Source organism: Eptatretus burgeri, chromosome 18, assembly GCF_056783735.1.
Source record: "Eptatretus burgeri isolate ZD-2024b chromosome 18, Ebu_testis_v1, whole genome shotgun sequence".
Lineage (NCBI taxonomy): Eukaryota > Metazoa > Chordata > Myxini > Myxiniformes > Myxinidae > Eptatretus > Eptatretus burgeri.
This window is the reverse complement of record NC_140978.1, coordinates 25,345,367-25,371,017: the sequence shown is the minus strand read 5'-3', so window position 1 is coordinate 25,371,017 and position 25,651 is coordinate 25,345,367. Positions and strand designations below refer to the sequence as shown.

The 25,651-nt window shown below is 40.5% G+C and overlaps 1 protein-coding gene across 1 annotated transcript in view; it reads left to right on the top strand.

Annotated features, from left to right (window-relative positions):
• Positions 1-25,651, top strand: part of LOC147008755 (plexin-D1-like) — a 237,618-nt gene that overhangs the window by 83,453 nt on the left and 128,514 nt on the right. The window contains exons 5-9 of the mRNA XM_085864192.1: positions 6,589-6,689; positions 7,965-8,094; positions 12,011-12,149; positions 12,241-12,361; positions 12,451-12,556. Coding sequence (XP_085720318.1) covers positions 6,589-6,689; positions 7,965-8,094; positions 12,011-12,149; positions 12,241-12,361; positions 12,451-12,556 — 597 coding nt within the window. The remainder of the gene's footprint in view (positions 1-6,588; positions 6,690-7,964; positions 8,095-12,010; positions 12,150-12,240; positions 12,362-12,450; positions 12,557-25,651) is intronic.

Sequence of the window (25,651 nt, the reverse complement as noted above, 5' to 3'; positions counted from 1 at the left end):
GCCATGAGATCAGGGCTGTCTCTCTGGACATATTGTTGTGGTGCCGGGTTCGGGGGTGGGGAACGACCGCTAGATAGAGCAGTTGGGCCGTCTCCCACCGAACACCCGGAATTGAAGGTCATCACTCCGGATAACTCCGAAGTCGACGGGTCGCTTACTGGACCATGGACGCCAATGTTTCGACCGCGCAGTTAGAGTCTTTTTGTCTGATTCCAATTTACCTAATTAGCCATTCGGTCTAGCTACCGAGGAAGCCACACCCTCGGCCAGCTTTGTCCGAATTGAGTCGCTGTTACCGACTCGGATCCGGCGTAACCGAGCGGGAATTACCAAAGCCGCGCCAATCCAAATAACAATCTACGGCACAATCAGCCTCACTATAACTCAAACCTGAACCATGCTAGGCCAATGAGAGAAAGCACAGAAAACGAGCTGATACATTTAACACGGGGTTAATTCACAATAATCAGGAAGGGAGACACAGAGCAGAGTTAATCCGACTAAATTGCAATGTTCAATAAGCAAGGCACTTACGCAATTCTACTTATAAGACTGGCCACAGACAGACACACATACCCGAAAAGAAATGGAGCCAACTGGCCTCTATTCGGACCCTCCAGCAGCGGAGGATAGGCAAGCTGGGGGTTAGAGTTTGGTCGGGTACCTGGCCACCTCGTGTGGTCTGGCCGACCCGCACTTGTGAGTCCGTTAAAGGGATCGGGGTCCCCAGCTCGAGCACTCCACACGAACCACAATCCAACGAGCGCACACGAACCACCACGGTGGGACTCGAACCCACAGCCAGAATCCAGCGAGCAACCAGGATCCTATGGACGACCAGCCACCAAGGAACAACGACGACGACCAGGGAACGAAGACGGGAACCAAGATGGCCAAGGCACGACTGAAAAAGGACCCCCACTTGTCTTTGAGCGCCTCAGGATTCTTTTTATCCCCCCCCCCCCCCGTGCGGGGTGGAGGGATCCGTTTCTCTGGTAACTCGCCTCCGGATTGGACGAGGGGTTTCGCGTGTCGTGGTGGCCAGCCGTGATTGGAGGAGGGGCATGTCAGCGTCTCGGTGCACCTGCCCCGAGAGAGGCTCTTTTGCCTTCTCCAGTGTCGACAGGGGAGACATTCTTTTTTGAATGGGCGGAGTCGTAGCTCCGAGGCGAGGGGGCTCTGCCCACGTCCGTATTCAGAAACACGTGCGTTATGGCACCATGGTGTGAAGGTTGGGCGGGTGAAGCGCTTGTTTGCCCGCAGACTGGGAGGAGGAGTGAAGTGAGGGTTTTGTTGGCGTTGGCAGATTTAAAGATGTAAAAAATCTGACTATAAAAGAAACCCGCAGCGCACACATGAAATTAACCCATTCGACATAGGGGAGGGATTCTAGCTATCCACATATACTGAACAAAATAACGGAACTATGGGACTGCTGACTGTCTGTGTGCAAAAGGCTTCCAAATTCGTAACACTACCCCCCCCTTTTATAGACTCGTCCTGAGTCGTCAATTTTCATGTGGCATGCAGGTGTAGGTTTCCCCTCGTACATTTTACCTACGGATCCCTGAGTATGACATTTGTATACACTAGTGCGTGGCCGTACGCGCGTGGCCGTATGTGCAAAAAAAAAAAACAAACAAAAAAACTTTCAAACCGCATTCCAGAAACAACCACACAGGCCGTTTCTTCACTCTCGCGTGCCCGTACGTGCGTGGCCGTACGTGCGTGACCGTACATGCAAAAAACAAAAACAATACTTTCAAACAACTACACAGGCTGTTCCTTCGCTCTCGTAAACAACGCCTGGATTGGGGCATTGTGTTTATCTATAAATGCGCATAAGAAATCGAGAAATTATTATAATACAGTAAGTCATCACTATCCGGAAGTCCGTACGTTATAACCCGTAATGGGGAACGTGCTCTAACTTGGCCATAACTTGGGAACCACTTGTCTGATTAATTTCAAACCTTTTGAAAGGCAAACAAACAGAGATTGCTGGAATTATAGATAGATAGAAGTTAGATACTGTGGGTGCAAAACGCCAAGCAACGTGTCCTGTCATTGGTAACTAAGGCGCCCTTTCCCCATCGGCCACGCCTACGCAGCAATGTGTCCTGTCATTGGTTTGGTAAATAAATGGCCATAACTTGGGAACCATTTGTCCGATTAATATCAAACCTTGAAAAGGCACATACTCAGGTCCCCAGCAATATACCTGGTAAGTTTCAATTAGATCGGACCAGTGGTTGTCGAGAAACAGTGGTCACGACACACAGACACACACAGACACACACAGACACACACACACACACACACAGAGACGCACACACAGACACGCACACACAGACGCGCACAGACACAGACACACACAGACACAGACGCACACAGACGCACACAGACACAGACGCACACAGACACAGACGCACACACACACAGACACAGACACACACAGACACAGACACACACAGACACAGACACACACAGACACAGACACACACAGACACAGACACACACAGACACAGACACACACAGACACAGACACACACAGACACAGACACACACAGACACAGACACACACAGACACAGACACACACAGACACAGACACACACAGACACAGACACAGACACAGACACACACAGACACACACAGACACAGACACACACAGACACAGACACACACAGACACAGACACACACAGACACACACAGACACACACAGACACAGACACACACAGACACAGACACACACAGACACAGACACACACAGACACAGACACAGACACACACAGACACAGACACACACAGACACAGACACACACAGACACAGACACACACAGACACAGACACACACAGACACAGACACACACAGACACAGACACACACAGACACAGACACACACAGACACAGACACACACAGACACAGACACACACAGACACAGACACACACAGACACAGACACACACAGACACAGACACACACAGACACAGACACACACAGACACAGACACACACAGACACAGACACACACAGACACAGACACAGACACACACAGACACAGACACACACAGACACAGACACAGACACACACAGACACAGACACACACAGACACACACAGACACAGACACACACAGACACAGACACAGACACACACAGACACAGACACAGACACACACAGACACACACAGACACAGACACAGACACAGACACACACAGACACACACAGACACACACACAGACACACACAGACACACACAGACACACACAGACACACACAGACACACACAGACACACACAGACACACACAGACACACACAGACACACACAGACACACACAGACACACACACACATTGCTGGAATTGCAGAGAGATGTCCCAAAAATAAATAACCTAGCGTGCTGCGTAACTAAACTAACAGACTCACTCAGACAACTTAAATAATATTGCCGGCACTAACACAAACAAACAGGTGGGTTTTAAAAATTATGTTCATTTCCTACTATTTACACTAACCATGGCCCACGACCTGCGATCTGTGGGAAGAAGGCACAGCAAAGTCAATCATTTTGTGTGGGTGAGTGCACAGCAGCTTGAAGGTCAGGCGTCTTCATGGCCTACTCAAAAGGTCCCTTTTTGTTGGTCACTGAACCCCCCTTTTTTTTTTTTTTTAGTCTTCAGCTGCTGGAGGCAACCCACCCTAACACGGCAGGCCATGCATGCGCCGTCCCACAGGCCATTTGAAGTGGCCTTTATGCAAGAACCAGGTAGCCGGGCTGCACACGCAGTCCCTGGCACAGTGAATGGAGATAGACTGAAATGGACGCAAAACACAAGATGATGGATGCATGGGCTGTGCGATCGCAGTCCCATGGTGAGGCTGCCTGCAGGGCAGTCTTTGCAAACACTTGCTGGGATGGTCCTGGCGCACGTGGATGGTTGGTGACATGGGGGTCATGCAAATCAAGGGCAAGGCAGGCATGGAGTCAAGGCAAAGGCAGGCAAGGCAAAGTATGGCGAGGCAAATGCGGACCAGCAGATGCCGCTCAAACACAGGAGGTCGGCATGTGAAGCTGGCTGGCCTCAATCTGGTCCCGTGAGGTTGTGGAGGGAGTGCGGTGGTGCCGGCCGATCAAGAAACGGGCTCGGACCTGCCCTACTGTCTCCAACCTATCGCTTCTGCCAGTCTTTGTCCACACGCACTCCCTTAGTTTGCAACAACAAAATTTAGACTTCCTGCCTTTTTTTTTTCGTTTTCCTTTTTTTCTTCTTTTATAATTCCAAGTGTCCCTAACCCTTCGACTGTCCTTGTCTGGCTAACCTATCCTACCTGCCTACTCCCAACCCCTAAGATCCTTCTTGAGGTGAATAAGGAAGAGACAGGTGCATCTGTCAAGAAGAGAAGAGACAGGAAGAGACAGAGACAGGAGACAGGTATGCACCAGTCAACTAACCGAGTGCCCTCTAGAAAATGGCGAAATGATGCTAATGAGGGTATACAAGGAGCAGCTTCGAAAACGTCACCAAGATAACAGCAGTGCAATGTCCGACAGGTAGGTTCCACGAGAAAACAGAGTTCAGCGAAGAATACCTCACAGGATATCATATAGGAAGCGAAGCTGAATCTCCACAGACCAATGCACAGTGGGATGAAGTTGGTCAATCGTGGTCAAGGAATCGGTGAATCGCTGAACCCACCCAGGTTCGCATACAGAAGATCCATGATTCCTCCTTCTTTGGGTATGTCATTTTTCAATGATATGCCCTGCTTCGAACAGATCATGACAGCTCAAGAGAACATGTCCATACCTTTCTCTCCTCATCGTCCTTATCTCATTCTCCTTCCGTTTTCAAAATCCTTGCCTTTTTTTCTCGTGTTGTTATTGTTATTGGTGTTGTTTATGTTGTTATGACTTAACAGGAAATTTAACAGTGAATATAACCTTCACCAAAGCACAATTAAATGTTATACTAGTCCGTAACATCAATCCAACTGTTGTCTTTCCCTCTTCAAACCTCTGGCTGTGCGTTTTTATGTTATTTTCCTCTGTTGAAATGTCATTTAAAAAGCTCGCTCGCTCGGAGCTGTTGGCGTAGCTTGTGAATGCCCAACCCTACAGGCTGCAAAACTGTTAAAGGCCAACGCAACATCACACACACACACACACACACAGACACTGACCCTCTATCTAACCCAGGGTAAGGAATGGGAAGTAAACCAAGAATGCAACATTTGCAGGAAATTAAAATAAGACAGAAGATAAGGAAGGGAATGGAGTTTAGGCCTGTTTGAAGGGAACCACCGGCGGTTGCATTCACGCTGGTGTGAGCGCACTTGGTGGGAAAGAAGAGAACGGGCCAGTTCATCCCGCTCGTGTCATTCTGACAGCTTTTTTTGAGTGCTCTCCTTAACTCTCCCTCCATCTGTCCCTCACTCTCAAGGACAGCCGCTTTGAAGCAGGCAGTCACTGACAGCAACACAGCTCCGGTCACTGAGGCGTCACTGGCCTCGCTTCACACATTCAGAACACCACAGCTGGCTTCTTCTTCTGTTCTCTCTCCTTTTGTCAAACTCAGCTTTATGGTGTGGTCGAGTCCTTTATACAACACAACTTTTCAGGTTGAGACCAGGTCCTTTATATAATTGAGCATTTTACGCTGAAGCAGCTCACACCATGAAGCACGAATCATTTCCACATAGAAAAAGAATGGCTGCCTTCTTCTTTCTCTCTTCTATCCCTCCTTCTTCCAGCCACAAAGAAAACAGTTGAATCCTTCACACAGCCGTGGTTGTGCACACCACTGTCAGTGAAAATGCTGGGAGGAGTCAAGGGAGTGAATACGGGAGGAACTTAAAGCAAAAGGAAATGAAAATGAAAAATAAATACAAAAAGGTCCTCTTTCTGTTCCCACAGCTGTCGCAGAATTTCTTACGCTTACACCTTAAACGTCAGAAATCGTCATCCATGTTATGTAAACAATGGACAATTCCCCCACACTCCCATAAACGTAACAATATCAATGGCTTTTTTTTCTTTTTCCTGATGATTGGCCCTTAGTTTTGGAGAGCTGTCACCCTTGAGTTGATTGATCAGTCCAGTTTGGGGCACCTGTGAATAGTGTTTAGGCTGGAGATTTCTGAACGGCGGGCTGGGAGAGCAATGACACTTTAGCAGAGGAACTGTGGCTGGTTCTTGTAATGTGAGAAATGGATTTGGAGAGTGTGTGGAATAGGAAAAAACACATATAGGATCTCTAATTAAACACTCGCAATGCATATCTGCTCCCATTAATACAGTATGTACTTAAAAGCAAAACAGAATATTGTGATATTACTAGCTTTACTATATGTGTAAGTGCTGCAGAACATTCTCTCTTGAGGTCCAAAACCGCAACAATATCAATGGCCTCTTTTTTTTTTCTTTTTCTTTTTCCCCCTTCGAGCCAATTATTTTCGATTTTCTGAGCACGTTAGTGAGTGGAATGATTCTAAACTCTACGTTTTTAAAAATTATCCTTACCAGTTGTAAATGCAGTGCACATGGGATGTACAAAATACATTCCTGGTCTCTTTTTGTGGGTCCTTCAGGTGAGCAGGGTGTCTATTGCTAGTTGTGGCCAACACAAGTCTTGCTCTGCTTGCCTGTCCTCAGGGGATCCATACTGCACCTGGTGCATCTTCACACACAGGTACCAACATACACAAGGAAACACAAGAGGATACATTTCTGCATTATACGAGTATCAAGTGTAACCGATCTGTTACAATGGCCGGAATACCGGACTCAATTTTATCTGTCGATATCTCAATTTCCCATTTGTACCTCGCAGTTGATTGTTACCTACTGAGATAACCCTAATCCTAACCCTTCCAGGGATTGAATGATGCCACTTTTCATTTTAGGATTGTGTTTTGAAGACCAAGTTGCAATGTTTTCTCGTTTAAACTTTGGAAGGTTTTTTTTCTTGCTCTTCCATGAACCTAGATTTACCATACCGAATGAAATGTTGCATTATATCAAATCTTTGCTTCAAAAGCTCCTTTCAAGACGTTTGTTGAAACAACAAGACTTTTCAATTGTAGGTTATTTGTTGTGATATTTTTTGCTATCTCGGCTCAAGGAATAGCAAGGTGACAGAGAGCAAAGAGACAATGTACTGATAGTGGGCCGTGGGACTAGAGTTTGACAAAACAAGCAAAGGAATGAATGAAAAGGAAAAGAGACACGAGAGGACGTAACAGAGCTACATGTAAGCAAGAGGGTTTGGGTAGGTATGGTTAATGGGGTAGAAGAGATCAAAGTCCTGGAGGAATGGTTGGTGACAGGACATGATGATGTACTGCCAGCTGAAACATTAGATTGAAAAGTGCGACTGAACAACCTTTGGAAGGCGGTTATACAAACAGGAGAAAAGAGGGACAAAAGAGTGAAGATGGGTAATAAGTCCAGATTTTAGAAGAACCAGGAGTAAGTTACTGGAAGAATTGCTCTGAGAAGTTGGGGAGGGCTCGAGTGCTGAGAGATTAGAAATGTGCTAAAAAAAAAAAAAAGTTAGGTCACCAACCTGTCTACTATGCAACATACAACAATGCATTGAGGGAGCATGCAACTTCCTGGTTTATAAATAATCAAAGGGACATTCAATTAAACAATAAAATATGCAATATTAATCATAAAGTATGTAAAATTAATTGAAATTGAGACATGAGGATGAAAATTTTTTTGCAGCCATATCAAAGCAACATAAAAGGTGTATAAAAATATCTTAGAGCAAGGATCATCTCGTCCAGGTTGATATCAAACTATAAATATATGGATGAGCTTGAAGAGAGCGTCTAACTCAGGGAGGCAGCACACTGGTTACTTGTGTTTTATCACTCTTAAAGGCCTGCAATGGAAATGGATATTACGTTATTCATGGATTTCCAATTAATGAATATTACACTTCCTATCTTGTGGCCAGGTGTGTGCTGGAGAGAGAGTGTTTGTCGAGCAATGAACAAGGTGCTTTGGTTACTGTCATGGATGGAGCAGATCAGTGTCCTGTCCTTCAAGTCAATCCAGCCTACCTCAACATAGACAAAACTGTCCAGGTAACTGTCATGATAACAGATTATATTGAGTTTGGATACATTTGAATACATGTTACCATAATGTAATGATCATGGGGGGAAAACAACAACAACACAGGGTTGGGAGGAGGCATAAGATGGTTGATTATATGAATACCTCAAGCTATGGTGGTGATCCATAATCACACTGGTTTCTGTTTCTCTTGGTGATGACGACGTGACATTTGTTATGAGGATTAATGTCAACTGTGTGTGCACTGTCAAAATGGCATTTTGAGGTCCAGACTTGTCTGCTGTTCGAGGCATAACGTCATTCAATATGACAAGTGATGGTGCATTGTGAGGTTGCGATGGTGGGCTTAGCTCAAAGAGTGCGAACCGTATGTGGATAGCAGAGGCCTAGTTTTGGATGATGTGTCACAAGCCCAACGGTTGAAGCAGAGAGCAGTATTATTGCTCAATGCTGGTGCAGCAATGAGAGAGACCTGCAAGACTCTTCATGACACTGGAGAAAATGGGAATGATGAAGAAGCAGTGAGAGTACTGAATGGTCACTATATTGTGAAGACCAATGCTATATTTCAGCAGCATGTTTTCTGTCAAATAATGCAGACTGATGGGGAGACTCTTGCACAGTTTGTTGGGTGAAAGCAGCAGTTGGGAGAAGGCACCTTTCAAATCTGGGAGAACTGGAGCAGTTTGCACAAGAAGAGTGAGTCAAACTGCCAGTGGAGAGGTGAAGGAAGTGCATTCATGGCTATAGGAAGTGCTTGACTGCAGTTATTTTGTCCAAAGGCTGTGATACCAAATGTTAAGTCGAGCGTGTGAATAATTTTATCAATGCCATTTCTTTTTATTTTCTGATTTAAACAAAGGTTCTGCAATATTAACAGTTAAATAAAGAATTGTGGAGAGCAAATACTTTTGTCAATTTCAACTTATTTTTAGAGAAAATTGTGTGTTATTTGAAAAAAGTGCAAGGGTGCTCATATTTTTTGCAATGACTGTAGCTGTAATCCTTTTAGTTTGGCTCCTATCTGGAGAGTCAATTATGGTTGTGATTGACTATTACAGTCATGACTACTTGTGGGCGCTGAAACCATGAACCAGCCACCCTAAGTCCATGACTTCTTGCAAAGTCAAGGAACTTAGTGCTATTCTGGTTCATAGTTCCTGACCCATGGGGACCAACACACATCTCATAACCGTCCCTATCAGTTCCAGTCGATGCATTGAAGTCCCCCAAGACTAGAAGTGTATCTCGTCTGGGGCACTGATCAACCACAGACTCGAGTGTGGCATAGAAGAGTGCTGTGAAGTGTGGTGGTACCATCTCTGACTTATTTCCAGTTGTTACTGGAGTTCGTCAGGGATGTGTACTTGCCCCCACACTTTTCAGCACTTGTATGGACTGGATTATAGGGAGGATGTCAGAGAGATCAAGTTGCGGTGCGTCATTTGGGAATGTCAAGATCTCGGACCTTGACTTTGCAGATGATGCAGTCATCTTTGCGGAGACTTTAGACATCCTCTTGGGGGCCCTCGAGGTGCTGAATGAGGAGTCGGAGCCGTTGGGATTACGGGTTTCTTGGGTCAAAACTAAGATCCAGGCTTTCGGTGACATCTTGGATGCTGCTGTCCTGTCTGTGTCTGTTTGTGGTGAGGATGTTGAGGTCGTGGAGAGATTCACTTACCTTGGCAGTGATATTCATGTCTCTGCTGGCTGCGAGTTAGAGGTCAATAGACGTCTGGGTCGGGCCTGGGGAGTCATGGATTCACTGGATCATGGGGTGTGGCGTTGCCGGTACCTGTGCGGGAGGACGAAAGTCCGAGTCTTCAGGTCCTTGGTACTTCCAGTCTTGCTCTATGGGTGCGAGACTTGGACTCTGACCAAGGATCTGAGATGGAGACTTAATTCCTTTGGTACCAGGTGTCTTCGGAGAATCCTTGGCTATCGCTGGTCGGATTTTGTGTCCAACGAGCGGTTGCTGAGAGAGACTCGGATGAGATTTGTTACCTGCATAGTCCGTGAGCGTCAGTTGCGGCTGTATGGACATGTGGCTCGTTTTCCTGACTCTGATCCTGCTCACCAGATTCTCTCAGCGAGGGAGTCTCATGAGTGGAGGAGGCCAGTGGGTCGACCACGTGCCTCATGGTTGCAACAGGTTGACCATCATCTCAAGGAGATGGGGATGGGCCTGGCATCTGCCTGGGGGATGGCCAGACGGAGGCCCCTGGAGTACCGGCGGAAAGTGGACGCAGCGACGTGCTGTTCTGGCACATGCTCCCATACCTGACCTGACCTGACTACGAGTATGTAATCATGAGGTTCACTGCAGCATAGAAACTGGTGGCAGTATTAACAGAGATTTTCATGAGGCATGGTATACCAGCCACTCATTATTCCAACAATGGACTACAATTCATTGCACAGACATTTACGAATTTCATGGAAGCTATGGGCATTTACCACCATCTTGTGACTCCAAAGTGACCACAGGCAAAAATGGTGGAGTAGAATGCCATAACCAGTGTCTAGAGAAGTGTATGAAGATTGCGCAAGCTGAAGGGAGGCACTGCAATGAAGCAATGTTGTCATATGTTGTGGCATACAAGGCAGCGCCTCATTCTACCACAGGGAAGAGCCCAGCAGAACCGTTGTTTGGAAGGAAAACCTGCACCACGATGCCTGAGCTGAAGGATGTCTTTCTGACTCGGTGGTTTGAGACAAGGATGCTGAGAACAAGGGATCAGCTAAGCTGTATGCTGATCATTGACGCCATGCTAAAGAGTCTGTTGTACTGCCGGGAGATACTGTGTTGCTAAGACGAGAGAATCCCCCCAAAAAAACTTGACACTGTTGTTTTCAAGGCTGTAAGCAAGGTGACAGTACAGTTGCCAGATGGGGTTTGGTATGAAAGAAACCCTTCACATGTGAATAAGTTTGACGTCAGAATGTTCCTGATGTGGGGAATTTTGAGATATGCTGTGTTCCAGCATTAGATTGACCGATCACAGAGCAATAGATGGCAACGCGGGGAGATGGGGCACGTAGTGATGCAGAGACTGATGAGGTAGCTGAACTACCTATCAGATTTCCATAGGTTGACACGGCAGGGAAAATGCAAGATCAAAAGGTATCGCCAGATCAACATACAATGCGAGGTCAGAAGAATGCATCATTGCTACTTCATCCTCCAGGTCGACCACATCATGAGAAGAGAATGCCAAGAAAATACAATGATTTTGAGAGATTTCAATTCGTCTATGAAGAATGAACACAGTTGAGATTGTAGCAATAGGTGAAATGTTCAATTTAATGGCGTGTATGTGTTTTTGGGAAATTTGAAAGTTTGAGTATGTTCCATGATTGAATAGTAAACTCGTGTACAGATTTGCTATTCAAGTGGGAAAGGGATGTCATGATAACAGATTTATTGAGTTTGGATACATTTGAATAATGATGGGGGATAGGGGAGGAGGAGAAACAAAAACAACAACAACGATAACAAGGGTGTAGGGAGATCTAAGATGGCTGCTTAAATGAAATGGTGGTGATCTGTAATCACACTGGCTTATCTGTCTCTTGGTGACAATGACATGACAGTAACGTGTCAAATAATGTCTGCTCAACATCTCATGTCAAAACATTTTTGATCGTTTGTGTGCTTCAAATGCTTGCAGTTTTGGGGAAATTCATCAGATTCAATGAACCTCCATTAACTTGGCCTCCACTGTTGGTGGTTTTCATCTAGTATTGCATTCATTGATCAATATTAACACAATGCCTTTAGCACCTGTATGTTAAAAAAATCATGATGTTAAAAAAAGCACCTGTATGGAATAAGAACACCTGTATGTTTAATTTGAGTACCCAACAGAACATGATCTCATGGTATGTTATAAATTGTCCTCAATCCTGGCTCCCTCCACACAGAACTTGGAGCTTACCTTCTCTGGGAAGCTGCCCTGCATGACTCGTTTGCACATGCAATGCCGAATGATGGGAAAGCCTGCACAGGTGGTCTTTCAGTCCAGCCATGGCACAGCTTCCTGCTTTCCCTTCTCCAAGAAAAGTCAGTGTTCAGCTTGCATCAAAGTTTTTGATGGATTTTTCTTTCCATCTTGTTTCTGGAAAACAATCTGTGTTTGTTTCATTCTCCCCAGAACCTTCTCGAGAACAGCTGTTTGTTGAAGTGAAAATTGATGGGATATTTGTGACGGTATTTACGGCAAATATCACGTTTTATCGTTGTTCTGACTTCACGACTGTGAAGGACAAAACTCCGTGAGTGCAATTCTCTATGAGAGTGTGAAAGAAGATTGGCTTGTTTGGTGTAAATCAGGGAGTGTGTGAAACCTAAGTGCTCTCAACAGGTGCACCACTTGTCTGGATAACCGCTGGGACTGCCATTGGTGTATGCAGACTCATGAGTGTGTGGCCTCGACCTCAGCCTGTGCATCAACACATACCTTGTCCAAGGTAAATGGGGGGAAAATAAACATGTAAATTACATTCACCAAATAATCATGTTACTTGAAGCCTTTGACAAGGGCTCTTCCACAGCCAAGGTGTCAATGTAGTACGATGAATCATTTTGGCTGCAATTAAACTATTACTTTCTTTTAATTGTTTTAAACTCTTACTCACCAAGTGGTTAAACCTATCTTTGAACTCCAATAGGTGAAGTTGTAAGAAAAAGCAAATAATAAAACGTGCAAGGAAAGGGATTACTGGTGAATACAAAATGAATATAAGAATGAAGGCCACTTTAGGCCCATCACACCTGTGCTGCATTCAAGTCTGTTGAGGATCTATTCCAGTAATCTGTTGGTGTTCCCATCAGAACGTATCTCATGATGTTGGTAATCCAGGTTCACACTCAATATACTTGCATTGTATTGATTTGCCCATTATCTACGAATGTCCTTGTAATTAATATAAAAGAAAAGCAATGTCTCATAATGTCATTGTAGTACATATAGTACACACTCCTCTGTAACCCTTAGAGTGTGTACTACATGTACCACAATGGCATTATGAGTCTATTCCTGACTATCACATAACTATGTATATGCATAACTATGGAACACCTGGACTTCCCTCTTTTTTTCCACCAAAGGGTTAAAGTCCAAAATGTCAGTTTCTCCTTGCTTCCCAGTGCAGTTAACATACCTCAATCGATGTCTTATGTTGATTCCATCCATTGTTATACTTGTCTGTCGATGCAGATCAACACTAGATTTCATGAGTAAGACTTGTTTTTCATCCTGTCCTTCAGAACTGACAAACCAAAAATGTCAGTTGTTTCATTCATTCATCTCGTGGCATCACACAACTGCCTGCCATTGCTGGAATACTTAAGGGCTCTATCATTAGCCTCTGCCAGATCCTTTGACGAACATGCCTCATCTTACATGCCACATCTTATTACATGGTCCATAGTCTGGGGTCCAAGATTGCACTCATAGTTGACATCATATTTACTGTATCCCAATCTCAGCATATTTGCCTTACACCTCCCAACTCCAGCATGAAGTTGTTTCAGGTTGCGCTGGGTTGTCCTTGGTTGATAAGTGCTTGGTGAGAGTTTTTCTGTTGGATCAATGTTCATTTGCTCATCTTTAAGGCCCGGTCACACCTTGACGTTTTAGCCAGCGATGGCAACGTATTAAAATGTATCTAAAACGCTGGCTTACGTTGAACTTTTGATGTTTTTTTTTAAAGATTCGGACGTATTCATAGCGACTTGGTCTTATGTATAACGCATTGGTAATGGACACAGAACGTTTCGTTGTGTTATAGATAACTTATACCAACGAATGCTGAACCTGTTGTCAGCCTACACAACCGATGCCCAACGATAGTCTAACTTAGGCATAGCGCGTTGCACGCATCGCCGACGATGTCGTGACGTAGCCTATTAAAAGGCTGACGCACAACGATTCGAATCATAACTGCCGTAGAAATGGAAGTGTCAACATCGCGGTCACACCTTGGCGATCTTGCCAGCGTATGCCGACCAAAGAAAAATGTGTCTAAAACGTTGGGGCACGTCAAATACGGTATGAGTAAGTTTGGTATACGTGAGTAGAACGCTAAAGCACGCTATCATACGTCGTAGTAAGTAGAGTACGTCAAGAAATTTTAAACATGTTCAAAATTTTACGACGTACTCGGCGTATGACACACGTTCCGCATGCGATGGGGATAAGTTTTACACACGATATGTGGACGCTTACACACGTCCACAAAGGCTACTTATAAGCTACTCATAAGTCGAAACACGTCGCGGTAATGTCTTTTTTTACGCGAAACTTATTTCTAACTTATGTTTGACGTGCTTTGAACCAATTCTTTACGTAGTCCCAACACACATCGACGTATGTAGACGTATTCCAATGACGTCTTCCGGTCGACAAAAAAATAAATTAACGTGTTTCTAGCTTACAACTGCCATATAAAGACGTGTTCCCAGCGGTTTTGGGAATTGGTATATAAAAATGCTGCTCATAAAAGGGGAACCCAACAGTGTTTTCGAGTCCTTTTTGAGTCGATGTCCATGTCAGCAGTAACAGTATCAGTATCAGTATTAGTATTAGTAGTAGTTTATTCATGTTGGCAGTAGTAGGTGAGTGTGAGGGGGAGGGTGTGGGTTATGATGGATCATCCTTGCGTTTAACGATTTAACGATTTAAATGATAAACTCAACGATTTAAATGGCTGCATCTCCACTATTGAAAGTAGACGCTTGTGCTCAACAATTGGATTTTTTTTACACTCAACGACTTTTAAACGGTACCACTCAGCTATTTTCATTGTTTACAATGAACGATTTAAATTGCTGTCACTCGCCTTTGTTTTTTGACGCTGGCGCTCGGAAATTTTAATCGTTTCTATTGAACGTGCTAAATCGCTCAAACCCCACTATTGAAAGTAGACGCTTGTGCTCAACAATTGGATTCTTTTTACACTCAACGACTTTTAAACGGTACCACTCAGCTATTTTCATTGTTTACAATGAACGATTTAAATTGCTGTCACTCGCCTTTGTTTTTTGACGCTGGGGTTTGGAAATTTGAAGCGTTTCTTCTGAACGTGTTAAAACGCTCAAACTCGACTATTTTAAATAGACGCTGCCGATGGACAATTGGAATCATAGCCAAGCTAGACATCGAAGTGTGAACATCCTCGTCATGCCGAAGAAAAGTTTGAAGAATGCTGCAAATAAGTGTCCTGGCCGTGGCCGTGGACGCTGATGCAAGGACGATCCATTATACCGACGTCTTTCAGCCTATGAGTAACTTAAAAGTAACGTCTGTCGATGTGTGGCAACGATCGCGTAACGTGCCAACAACACGTTAATCATAGGTTAGAAATAAGTTTCGGGTACGCTAAACATTACCTCGGCATGTCTCAACTTATGATTAACTTACAAGTAGCATGTGTTGACGTCTGTCAACGATCGCAGACCGTGCATACAACTTGTGGCCAGCGTAGCGGAACGTGTGAGTCATACGCCGGCATACGTCGTGAAATTTCAAGCATGAAAAAATTTGAGGACAACCAAAAAGTACAACGTTTAAAGCCAACGTACAACGACGTATGGCAGTGTTTTTCAGCGTGCTCTCAATGTTATCAAAACTTACCCATAACGTATTCAACATGTGCCAGCGTTTTAGAAAAAAAATTCAAAAATCGGCATACGTTGTCTAAAACGTCAAGGTGTGACCGGGCCTTTAGAGGCCAGCTCTAAGTGAATGGACTGATGATCAGGAGATCCTGTGATATTTAAGTGTGGAGGGATTACTGGATGGCCCAAGAAAAGGGTGTCTATCCTATGATAGTCTAAACTCTAAAGTGTTCTATCTGGCTTGCTACTGCCCTCATAATATCAGATTGTGTACGACCAGCAACCTGGGTTGGTGGGTTTCAGAGATCCAGTTATGTAACAACAGCCTGAGATCAGGACCGGGTGCAGCTTCTTGACTTGGGCTGATTGTTTCCAAACTAGGCATGCATATTCCGCTATAATGCCAGTCATGACATTTGTAGATGAGTGAAGTGTCATCTGTTTTTTAGCCACATGCCTTTTAGTTTAAACAGTCTGATTGGAGGTTCTTGGCAGAGCGAGTTGGACGGATGTTCTGAGTTGAGTTATCTTGGCAGATGTCCTGGGCAAGGCTATCTGGGTGGTTGTTTGTTGTGGACCCTTTTCTCACTGGGACTGGCTTGATGTAAAGCTTATGGGGCCCTGTGAAGTGTAAAGGTCAAGGACTCTGCATAGCTTACAGCACCCTGCAAAGTTTACATTGCACTGTGAAGCTAATCCTGCATTGCAAAGTGACACTGTATTGTGGTGTTCAGAATGAACCACAAGGCCATCTGCTTAGAGAGGCTTGTACTGCGGGCTAAGTGCTATTTTGCGTACAAGCACTTTCTGTCGAGACAGGAGGAATAAAAGTGTTTCACGGAGCTTCAGAGCCTCAGAGCCATCCAGAGTTTTATCCCTTGGGAGCTTCTTCGGAGCTTTGGATTTCCAATAAACAGCCAAAGGCTTCTGTGTGAACACAACTCCTCATTTGTTTCTGTGTCTGATAACCTTCGAACAGACAATACTACGACTCCAAAAATCCTAGTGACAGATAAGGGCTTGATGCCACTATATCCACCATGGAAAAGCAGAGGGCAAGTACTGTTGATCGAATTGTTGTTGCCTGTTGGGTTGGTTCCCCACTTTGAATGCACCAACTTGCTGATGCATGCGTTTTGGGTACTGACTTTGCTTTCACTTTGCTGATATGGACTTTGTACATCATGGACCATCCAGGGTTCACCCCAAGATGCACAGGATTTGTATAGTGCTCTAGCCTGGTTCCATTCCACATGTCCAACTTTCGGTCTGCATTTTTTGTTCTTTAGTTGGAAGGCACAGACGAGTTTTGTTTGGATTGAGTGAGATACACGTGATTATCTTCATAGTGTGGTGGAAAACTCAAAACCTCGATCAAGTTACACCAGTCACAGTGAGAGTTGAATCATTTAATAACACATGTGCATGGAGAGAGGACAACCAAATACCACTCTGGCTTGTTTTTCAAACAGAGTTTCTGATATAGAGAAGAGTCAATGGGGAGGGCGATCAACCCATATGCAGGTAGGTTGACTAACCCCAGATGACCACATTCTGATAAGAGACAAACAAAATGTTTTCAAAGACATGGTATTGCCTTCGGGGTAAATAAAAGATGTGTTATCCAGTCAACACTCTTTGTTTCAGCAAATTCCTGTGGTTTATCCCCGAGCACTTTCAAGCTTTATCGGACAGTACGTTTGCATTGATTCTCAGCCCTCCCCCTTCACGACTATTGCATAATGTATGCTTCATAACAATGCCATGTATTCAGGAAACCTTGATGCTATGCAATAATATCATGTGATCCCTAAAGTTTTACTCCCTTACAAATTGTTATTCAGCATATTATATGCATTCATTAATTAGAATTAAGTATTATCATGCCTCTCTGGTGCCGAGCAAAGTCGGCTGCCTTCAGACAGTTTTATTTAATTTAACTTGCCAACCAAGAAAGAAAAGACTTCTTACACTACATCTATCAATTATAAAACAATCATCAGTATGTGATGATCCATTATCAAGTATATTGTTACGGTTCTCAGAACCGTATGCATACAACATACAGTTGTCCTGAGTCAGTTATTCCATTAATATACGTGTTGTTAGGTCCCTACCTTTTGTCGAGTGGAAAGACAAGGGAGTGTGTTGCGATGGGCTATTAGTTAGGTTATTAAATCATTTTCCCCTTTTATTTTATTCCCTCCTTTTACGATCCATGGTGCCTTCATCTCACTTGCTACCCTCGTTTCGCTGGCCACAGCGTACCACGGTCTACCCAGCGACTCGTTTTTCAGAGGCAAAATCCCGACGTTCGGCTGGACAAACGCTAAAGCTGCACCACCATCCACCTGCTAAAGGCCAGACATGCGCGGCATGAGCGGACTATACCGGAGTCTGGCTCAAACCCAGCCCAGAAAGGCAGACCACGTGAAGGGCCGGTCCAATCGGCATGGTCGGCTCGGACTATGACATCAGGTTTCGGCAAGGCTCCTCCCCGACCTCCGGGTTCTAAAAAGCGCGGACCTCCGTGTCGTTGGTTGGTTGGGAAGAGAATTGCAAGTTGGTTGGAAGGAGAATTCAGAGAGGTTTTTGAGTATTGAAGAAGGAGTAAGGAGAATTGAAGGAGAGAAGGAGTCATTGAGAGTGAGTGTTCCTGCCACTTGTCTCCGCCGACATGACGTCGAATCACCTCTTGCTTCTCAACCAAGCCTCCTGTCTGGTCCCGCTTTCTGTTCCTTATCTCCGACCTCACCACCCCGACGAATGGCCTCTTGCCTGGTCCTGCCTGCTGATCATCTTGCCCCCCCCCTTTGGACTCCACTCTTCTCCACTTGAGCTCCTCCTGCAGACCCGATCTCCACACGTACGGTTGTGGCCGAACAACTCAATCATTGTCGGGTGCCGCACCACGGAGCATCCCTCCCCCGAAACGTTCAGGTACCGAGAAACTGTAACCTCTACTCCCTCCCTCCCTGGCTGCAAAAGTCCCTTTCACAATTGGGTTTACTTTGTCTGAGTGTGTGTCTGAGAGTGCTGGCGCCTATCCGTTAGGTAAGCTTGTATAAGATCTTTGAAACAACTTTTGAAACCAACTCTTGATGTTCCTTAAATCTTCTTGCTCTTTCTTTTGCATCCATTTATTTATTGTAAAATATCATTTAATGAAATGTAAAGATCAACAGGGAAATTTTCCTTTTCTTCATCATTCAAGTAGATGTGTTCAAATGAATCCTTTTCTTTAAATATTTCATCAAATTCTTTATTAACATTAATGCGAGTTGTAATTTCTTCTTCACTAATACTTGCATCTCTGCTTTTCATACGTTTGCGTTGAGTTTCTTCATCAACATTAAAACCGAATGATAAAATCTTCACTCCGCTCAGATATTTAATAATTTGTCTCGTTCCTTCTGGATTAGTTTCTAATATCCCAACACCACCAGATTTTAGTTTCCTTAACTCACTCTTACAATGTGAATATTTTGTTGTACCAAGAGAAACCTCCTCAAATATTTGTCCTTCATTCCTCAATCGCATATGTTCCTCCAATGAAATATAGTGATAATCTTCACCTTTTACTTCTCCAGGTCTTATTGCTCTAGTTGTTGTTGATACAATGCGTATCACGGGGTGTTTTTTAAGTAAATTTACAATATTCTCATTTGTACTACACAAGAACCTTGATTTATGAAAGTTTTTTTCCAGAAGCAGATTTACCCACAAGATTTATAATAATAGTTGTCATTTATATATGTAATTGTTTATAAAACAAAAAATATATCCCTTAATATCTCATCTTGTTTCACAACAATATATTTATATTTTTCAGTCGTGTGCTTCATGTAATCCTCAAATTTCTTTTTACTACATAATGTAGAACAATTATCTCTCCAAAAATTATTGATATCTATTGAATTTAACTTGAATAAAATAAAAGTATTAGCATTGTTTCTGATGGAACGACGAGGAAGTTGAAAGTACGATTGACTAAGATAAATACAATTACAAGAAGAATGTCTCCCTCTTGTGTAGTAGCTGTCCATTACCGTTTGGTTTCTCTCATTAACACAATCATCAAAGATAACGAGGTTCTTTTTTGATTTATTCAAATCTTGGGGAGACGGTATATCATCCGTATTATCACGAAGAATACAAGTTATAGGATTTGATTTCTTTTTACATCTCTGTGTATCACAAAATAGTTGAATTATATCTTCAATGTTATAATCATTTAGTTTTTTTGACGTTTAAATAAACCGATTATATCTTCTTTTTGAAGACCAGCATTAAAACCTTGTGAGAGTAGTTGATACTCTGGTTGAAAACTCGACTTTGTGAAAATTATTAAATTATCATAATCTAAAAAGTTGGGAGTGAGGAGCATTTTTAAAAGTAAGCAGGTTTTTCCACATCCACTTGAACCAACTATGAGACATCTTAATGAATTTGGAAGATTTTTATGGTTGTTAAATTTTATCTTATTTTCCCAAATAGGTAAAAAATCATTCATTTATATATTTGGAAAACAGGTTATTTAATTTATTATTGGCTTTTTTAGAAACTATATATTTTATCCTAAGTTCAGGTTTAATTTCAAGATAATCCATTATTTTATTTATACAATATCTTGTGTTGATATTTCCCTGAAAATTACATCCATGAATAATATATAACAACAATCCTTTGAACATTTCTCTTATACGTTCAGTTTCTTCCCTTGTAAGGAAAGGTGTGTTATCACCCTCATACTTTACATTCATTTCTCTAATCAATCTTGTAAAGTAATTCATTTTTGGTGTAATCTAAAAGAATTATTTTCCTTTTTATATTTTTTATTATCATTAATTAGAAGATAATCACAGAATATACATTGTTTATAGGCTTTTGACTCTGTTTAATCCCCGTCTTTCACACGCAGGACAATTCTCAAATTTGTCATATGGAGAATCAGGAAAGTCTAGCATATTTATAAAGTAAAACTTTACTTAAACTGAAATTCATCTATACTTTCAGTTGTATATTGACTCATATTTAATAATATTACCATCGATATCGATATACTTTTTTTCATTATCAGATTCAACGACAACATTTTTTAAATTAAAGGTAATTTTAAAATGATCGTTAATTACTATTGAACGAAATGTCATTTCACCTGATATATTAACATCCTTTATTTCATCAGGATTTACATCTTTAGGGTTGTTGAAAAAAATACAAATTTCTCCTTGCATATTACAGATGGTCTTATCTTTTCTTTCTAAAGCTTCATCCATAAGGTTTTTGTTTTTTGATACTTTTTCTTGTTTCATTGCTTTTTCTAGTTTTGAATATATTACTAGAAGGAGAGGAGAAACTTTTGTTAGAGATACTTTAATTGATGTTCTACCAGGTATACTAAAAGCCCTTCCACTGAAGGAAATTGAAGAACTCGTATTATTTACCATAATAGTTTTTATCCAATAGTTGTTATATTTATCTTTGTTCAATTTTACATCCTTGACATATTTCTCAGTATCTTTAACAAATGAAGAGATTGATTGAAACTTGTCTTTTGTGTCTTGAAACATTGTATTTATTAAGTGAAAAAGTTGGAGGATAAAATGGTTTTAAGCACAGATTCACCTGTAAAATAAACGAAATTTTCATCAAGAAAATTTTAGTTTAAGCAAAGATTTATTATATAAATATGGTGAATACAACATACTGCGATGTTTGTAATCACAAATATAAACATTATAGAAAACACCTCCGAACCAACAAACACACATTTAATCTATTTCATAAAATATCTCCTCTTGAGTTGGAAAGAAAACATTGTGATATCTGAATGACATCTCAAAGGATGTTTTGAAGAGTAGTTATAACAGACATCTTCAATCACAAAAACACAAGAAAAATGAGTTTAAAGTAAGGGAGACTATTATATTGAAAACACTGATGGGGCATTTAAAGGGCATATAAAAATAAGGATTTTTCAATTTGGAGAACCCGGTCCATCATCAATAGCTGAATCAATTGAAATAGTGAAACCTGATGTTGAAAAATGTATTAAAAAGACATTAAAAGAAATGAAAACTTTAAAGTTTTATATGGGAGTGAAAATGAATATGAAAAGACAAGATGAAGAACAAACTCCTTATATGAGAACAGATCTTCATTTTATAACATCATTTCAAGATTTTTTGAATAGTGGGGTTTATGAAGAACTATCAAGACAAGAGGAGGATGTTGATAATACAGTGGTAGAAAGTGGATTCAATATTTAAAAAATCATCTTTTTAGATATACACATTCTAAAATCAAACCCTCTTAAAGCTTCTTATATTGAATTACCAAAAGAAATAAAACTAAAGAAGGCAGTTGTTAATATTAAGAACAATGATAATAAATGTTTTCTCTGGTCTGTTCTTGCTCACTTTCATCCACCAAAATGTAATTCAGAAAGAGTAAAACAATATATGAAATATGAGAATACCTTGGACATTAAAGATTTTAAATTCCCAATGCCACTAACAGATATTCCTAAATTTGAGAAAAAGAATAATCTTTCTATTAATGTATATGGATTAACGGATACAAACAAAGTTCAAATATTAAAAATTTCAAACAACTATAAAAATGAAGAAACACACATTGATCTTTTATATTTTAGTGTTGGAAAGAATTCACATTACACATACATCAATAATTTATCAAGATTAATCTCTTCTCAGGTATTCAGAACAGCAAACAAAATATATCCTTGTAAGCGATGTCTTAATTCATTTCATACAAAAGAACGATTAGAACAACATTCAAAATATTGTAGTAATCATAAATCAGCTGTAATTACAATGCCTGGTGAAAAGATTTCTTTTGAAGATTATAATAAATCTATCATGCACCCATTTGTGATATACGCTGATTTTGAGTGTATCCTTAAAAAGATTAATACTGCTTCTCCTAATCCAAAAGAATCATATACAAATAAATATCAAAAACATATTCCTTGTGGTTTCTGTTATTATATCAAATCATCTGTTGGAGAAAAGTATAACAAACTTGAACATTATCGTGGAAAAAAAGCTTCACAAGAGTTTGTAAAACGATTAGAAAAGGATTGTATAAGACTCACTAAATTAATGAAAGAAACAAATGAACCGATGAAATTAACCAAAGAAGAAAAATTAGAATTTAGAAAGAACAATATCTGTCATATTTGTGAGGGGGAATTTAAGGAGTCTAAAGTTAGGGATCATTGTCATCTTACTGGTAAATATAGAGGTCCCGCTCATTCCTGTTGTAATCTTAATTATAAATTACCTTCTTTTATTCCAGTCTTTCTTCACAACAGCACCAATTATGATACACATCTATTTATAAATGAACTTTCAAAAACACCAGGGAATATTTCTGCCATAACAAACACAAGTCAAAAGCATATTTCATTTACAAAAATGATATTCACAAAACCTTTAACTCGTATTAGGTTTCTAGATTCTTACAAGTTTATTGCAACACCACTAGCCTACCTTGCATCGAATCTAAGCTCCACGGACTCTTTTCCAAATCTTAATTCATTCTTTCCAAAAGAGGAAATTCTCACTAAAGAGGAAATTCAGATTAAAGAGAGAATTCAAAGTAAAGAGGAAATTCTAATTAATGAGGAAATTAATGATGAAATTCTAACTGAAGATGAAATTCTAATTATAAAGAAAATTCAAACAATGAATGAAATTCTAACTTAAGAGGAAATTCTGATTAAAGATGAAATTCTGATTAAAGAAGGAATTCTTACGAGAGAGGAAATTCAAACAAGGAATGAAATTCAAAGTAAAGAGAAAATTCTTACAATAAGGGAATTTATCCTTATGATTATATGGATTCATTTATGAGATTTAAAGAAACACAACTTTCATCAAAAGAAAGTTTCTATAATAACCTTTATGAAGAAGAGATAAGTGATAAGGAATATAAACACGCACAAGAAATATGGAAAATATTTAAGATAAAGAACCTTGGAGAATGTCATGATTTATATCTAAAAACAGATGTTTTATTGTTAGCTGATGTGTTTGAAGCTTTTAGATCACTCTGTCATAATAAAAATTGTTATGGATTAGATCCTGCCCACTATTTCACAGCTCCTGGTTTAGCTTGGAGTGCAATGTTGAAAATGACAAAACAAGATATAGATTTAATCAGTGATGTTGATATGCTTTTGATGATTGAGAAGTCCAAGAGAGGTGGAATATCACAAGTATGTTCAAAAAGATATGCTAAAGCAAATAATAAATATCTTCCAAATTATGATAGTGAAAAAGATAGTAATTATTTGATGTATTTTGATGCTAATAATTTGTATGGATGGGCAATGTCTCAATCTCTGCCTTATGGTAAATTCGAGTGGGTGGAAGAAAAGGATTATGAAAAGGCTTTGATGAATATTGTTATTTCTTCTCAAGAGGAATTGAATGAGGAAGAAGAAGGTTATTATTTTGAAGTTGATTTGAGGTACCCGAGTGATCTTCATAATAAGCATAAAGATCTTCCTTTTGCATGTGAGAAAGAAACCCCAAAGAAAGAATGGTTAAGTGATAATCATAAAAGTTTTAATATTAAAGGTAAATCAACAGAAAAGTTATTAACAACATTCTATGATAAAGAGGGATATGTTTTGCATCAGAGAAGCTTAAAACAGTTTTTGAGAGAAGGATTGAGAGTAGCTAAAATTCATAGAGTTTTAAAATTTAAACAAAGTCCTTGGGTGAAAAAGTATATTCAATTCAATACAGATATGAGAGCAAATACAAAAGTAAAATTTGAAGGGGACTTTTATAAATTAATGAATAATGCTGTATTTGGAAAGACTATGGAAATTGTTAGAAACAGGCAAAACATTAGATTCGCAACACCTTGGAAAGAAGCTTCGAGATTGATAAATAAACCAAGTTTTGAGAGAGAAGAGGTTTTTTCAGAGAACTTTTCTGCAATTCATATGAAAAAGGAAAGTATTGTAATGGATAAACCAATTTATATTGGAACAGCAGTTCTTGATTTATCAAAGATATTGATGTATGATTATTGGTATAATGACTTAAAGAAAGAGTATGGTGAAAATGTTTCATTGTTGTATATGGACACTGATAGTTTTATCCTAGATATAAAAACTGATGATGTTTATGAAGATATGAAGAAAAATATTGGAGTATATGATACAAGTAATTTCAGCAAGAAGAGTGAGTTATTTTCCAAAAAGAATGAAAAGGTTATTGGTAAGTTTAAGGATGAGTTGGGTGGAAAAGTAATGAGTGAGTTTATTGGATTGAGAGCAAAGGCATATGCTTATAAGTATGGTGATCAGATTGATAAGAGGTTAAAGGGAATAAAGAAATATGTAATAAAGAAATCAATAACTTTTAGAAATTATTATAATTGTTTGATGAATAAGAAAGAAGAATATAGGAAAATGAATACAATAAGAAGTTATAAACATAACATATATAGTGAAGAAGTAAATAAAAAGGCATTAGGAGCCTTTGATGATAAGAGATTTATTTTAGATAATGGAATAGATTGTGTTCCATATGGATATTGTATGATAGAGTGAATAGAATAGATTGTGTTTTAACGATGGGAAGATGGGTTAGGGTTTTTAAGGGCTACCGCGTTTTTTCGCAATATATAAATGGTTAAACTAAGTATTAATCAAACTAAAGAGTGGAGAAAATCTCAGTCTTGGTATATAAATGGAAAACATAATGAATGTGAAAAATATCAAACAAGTCTTATTGAAAAAATAACTAAAACAAAGGTAAATAAAACAAATAAGCGAATCAATTTAAAAACTAGTAAGTTAGAGGATGTAAAGAAAAAAATGAATATCCTTGAATGGACTGAAAACTTTGATGGTTATCAATTGAACAATGAAAAAACAATTTACTATAATCTCAAAATGA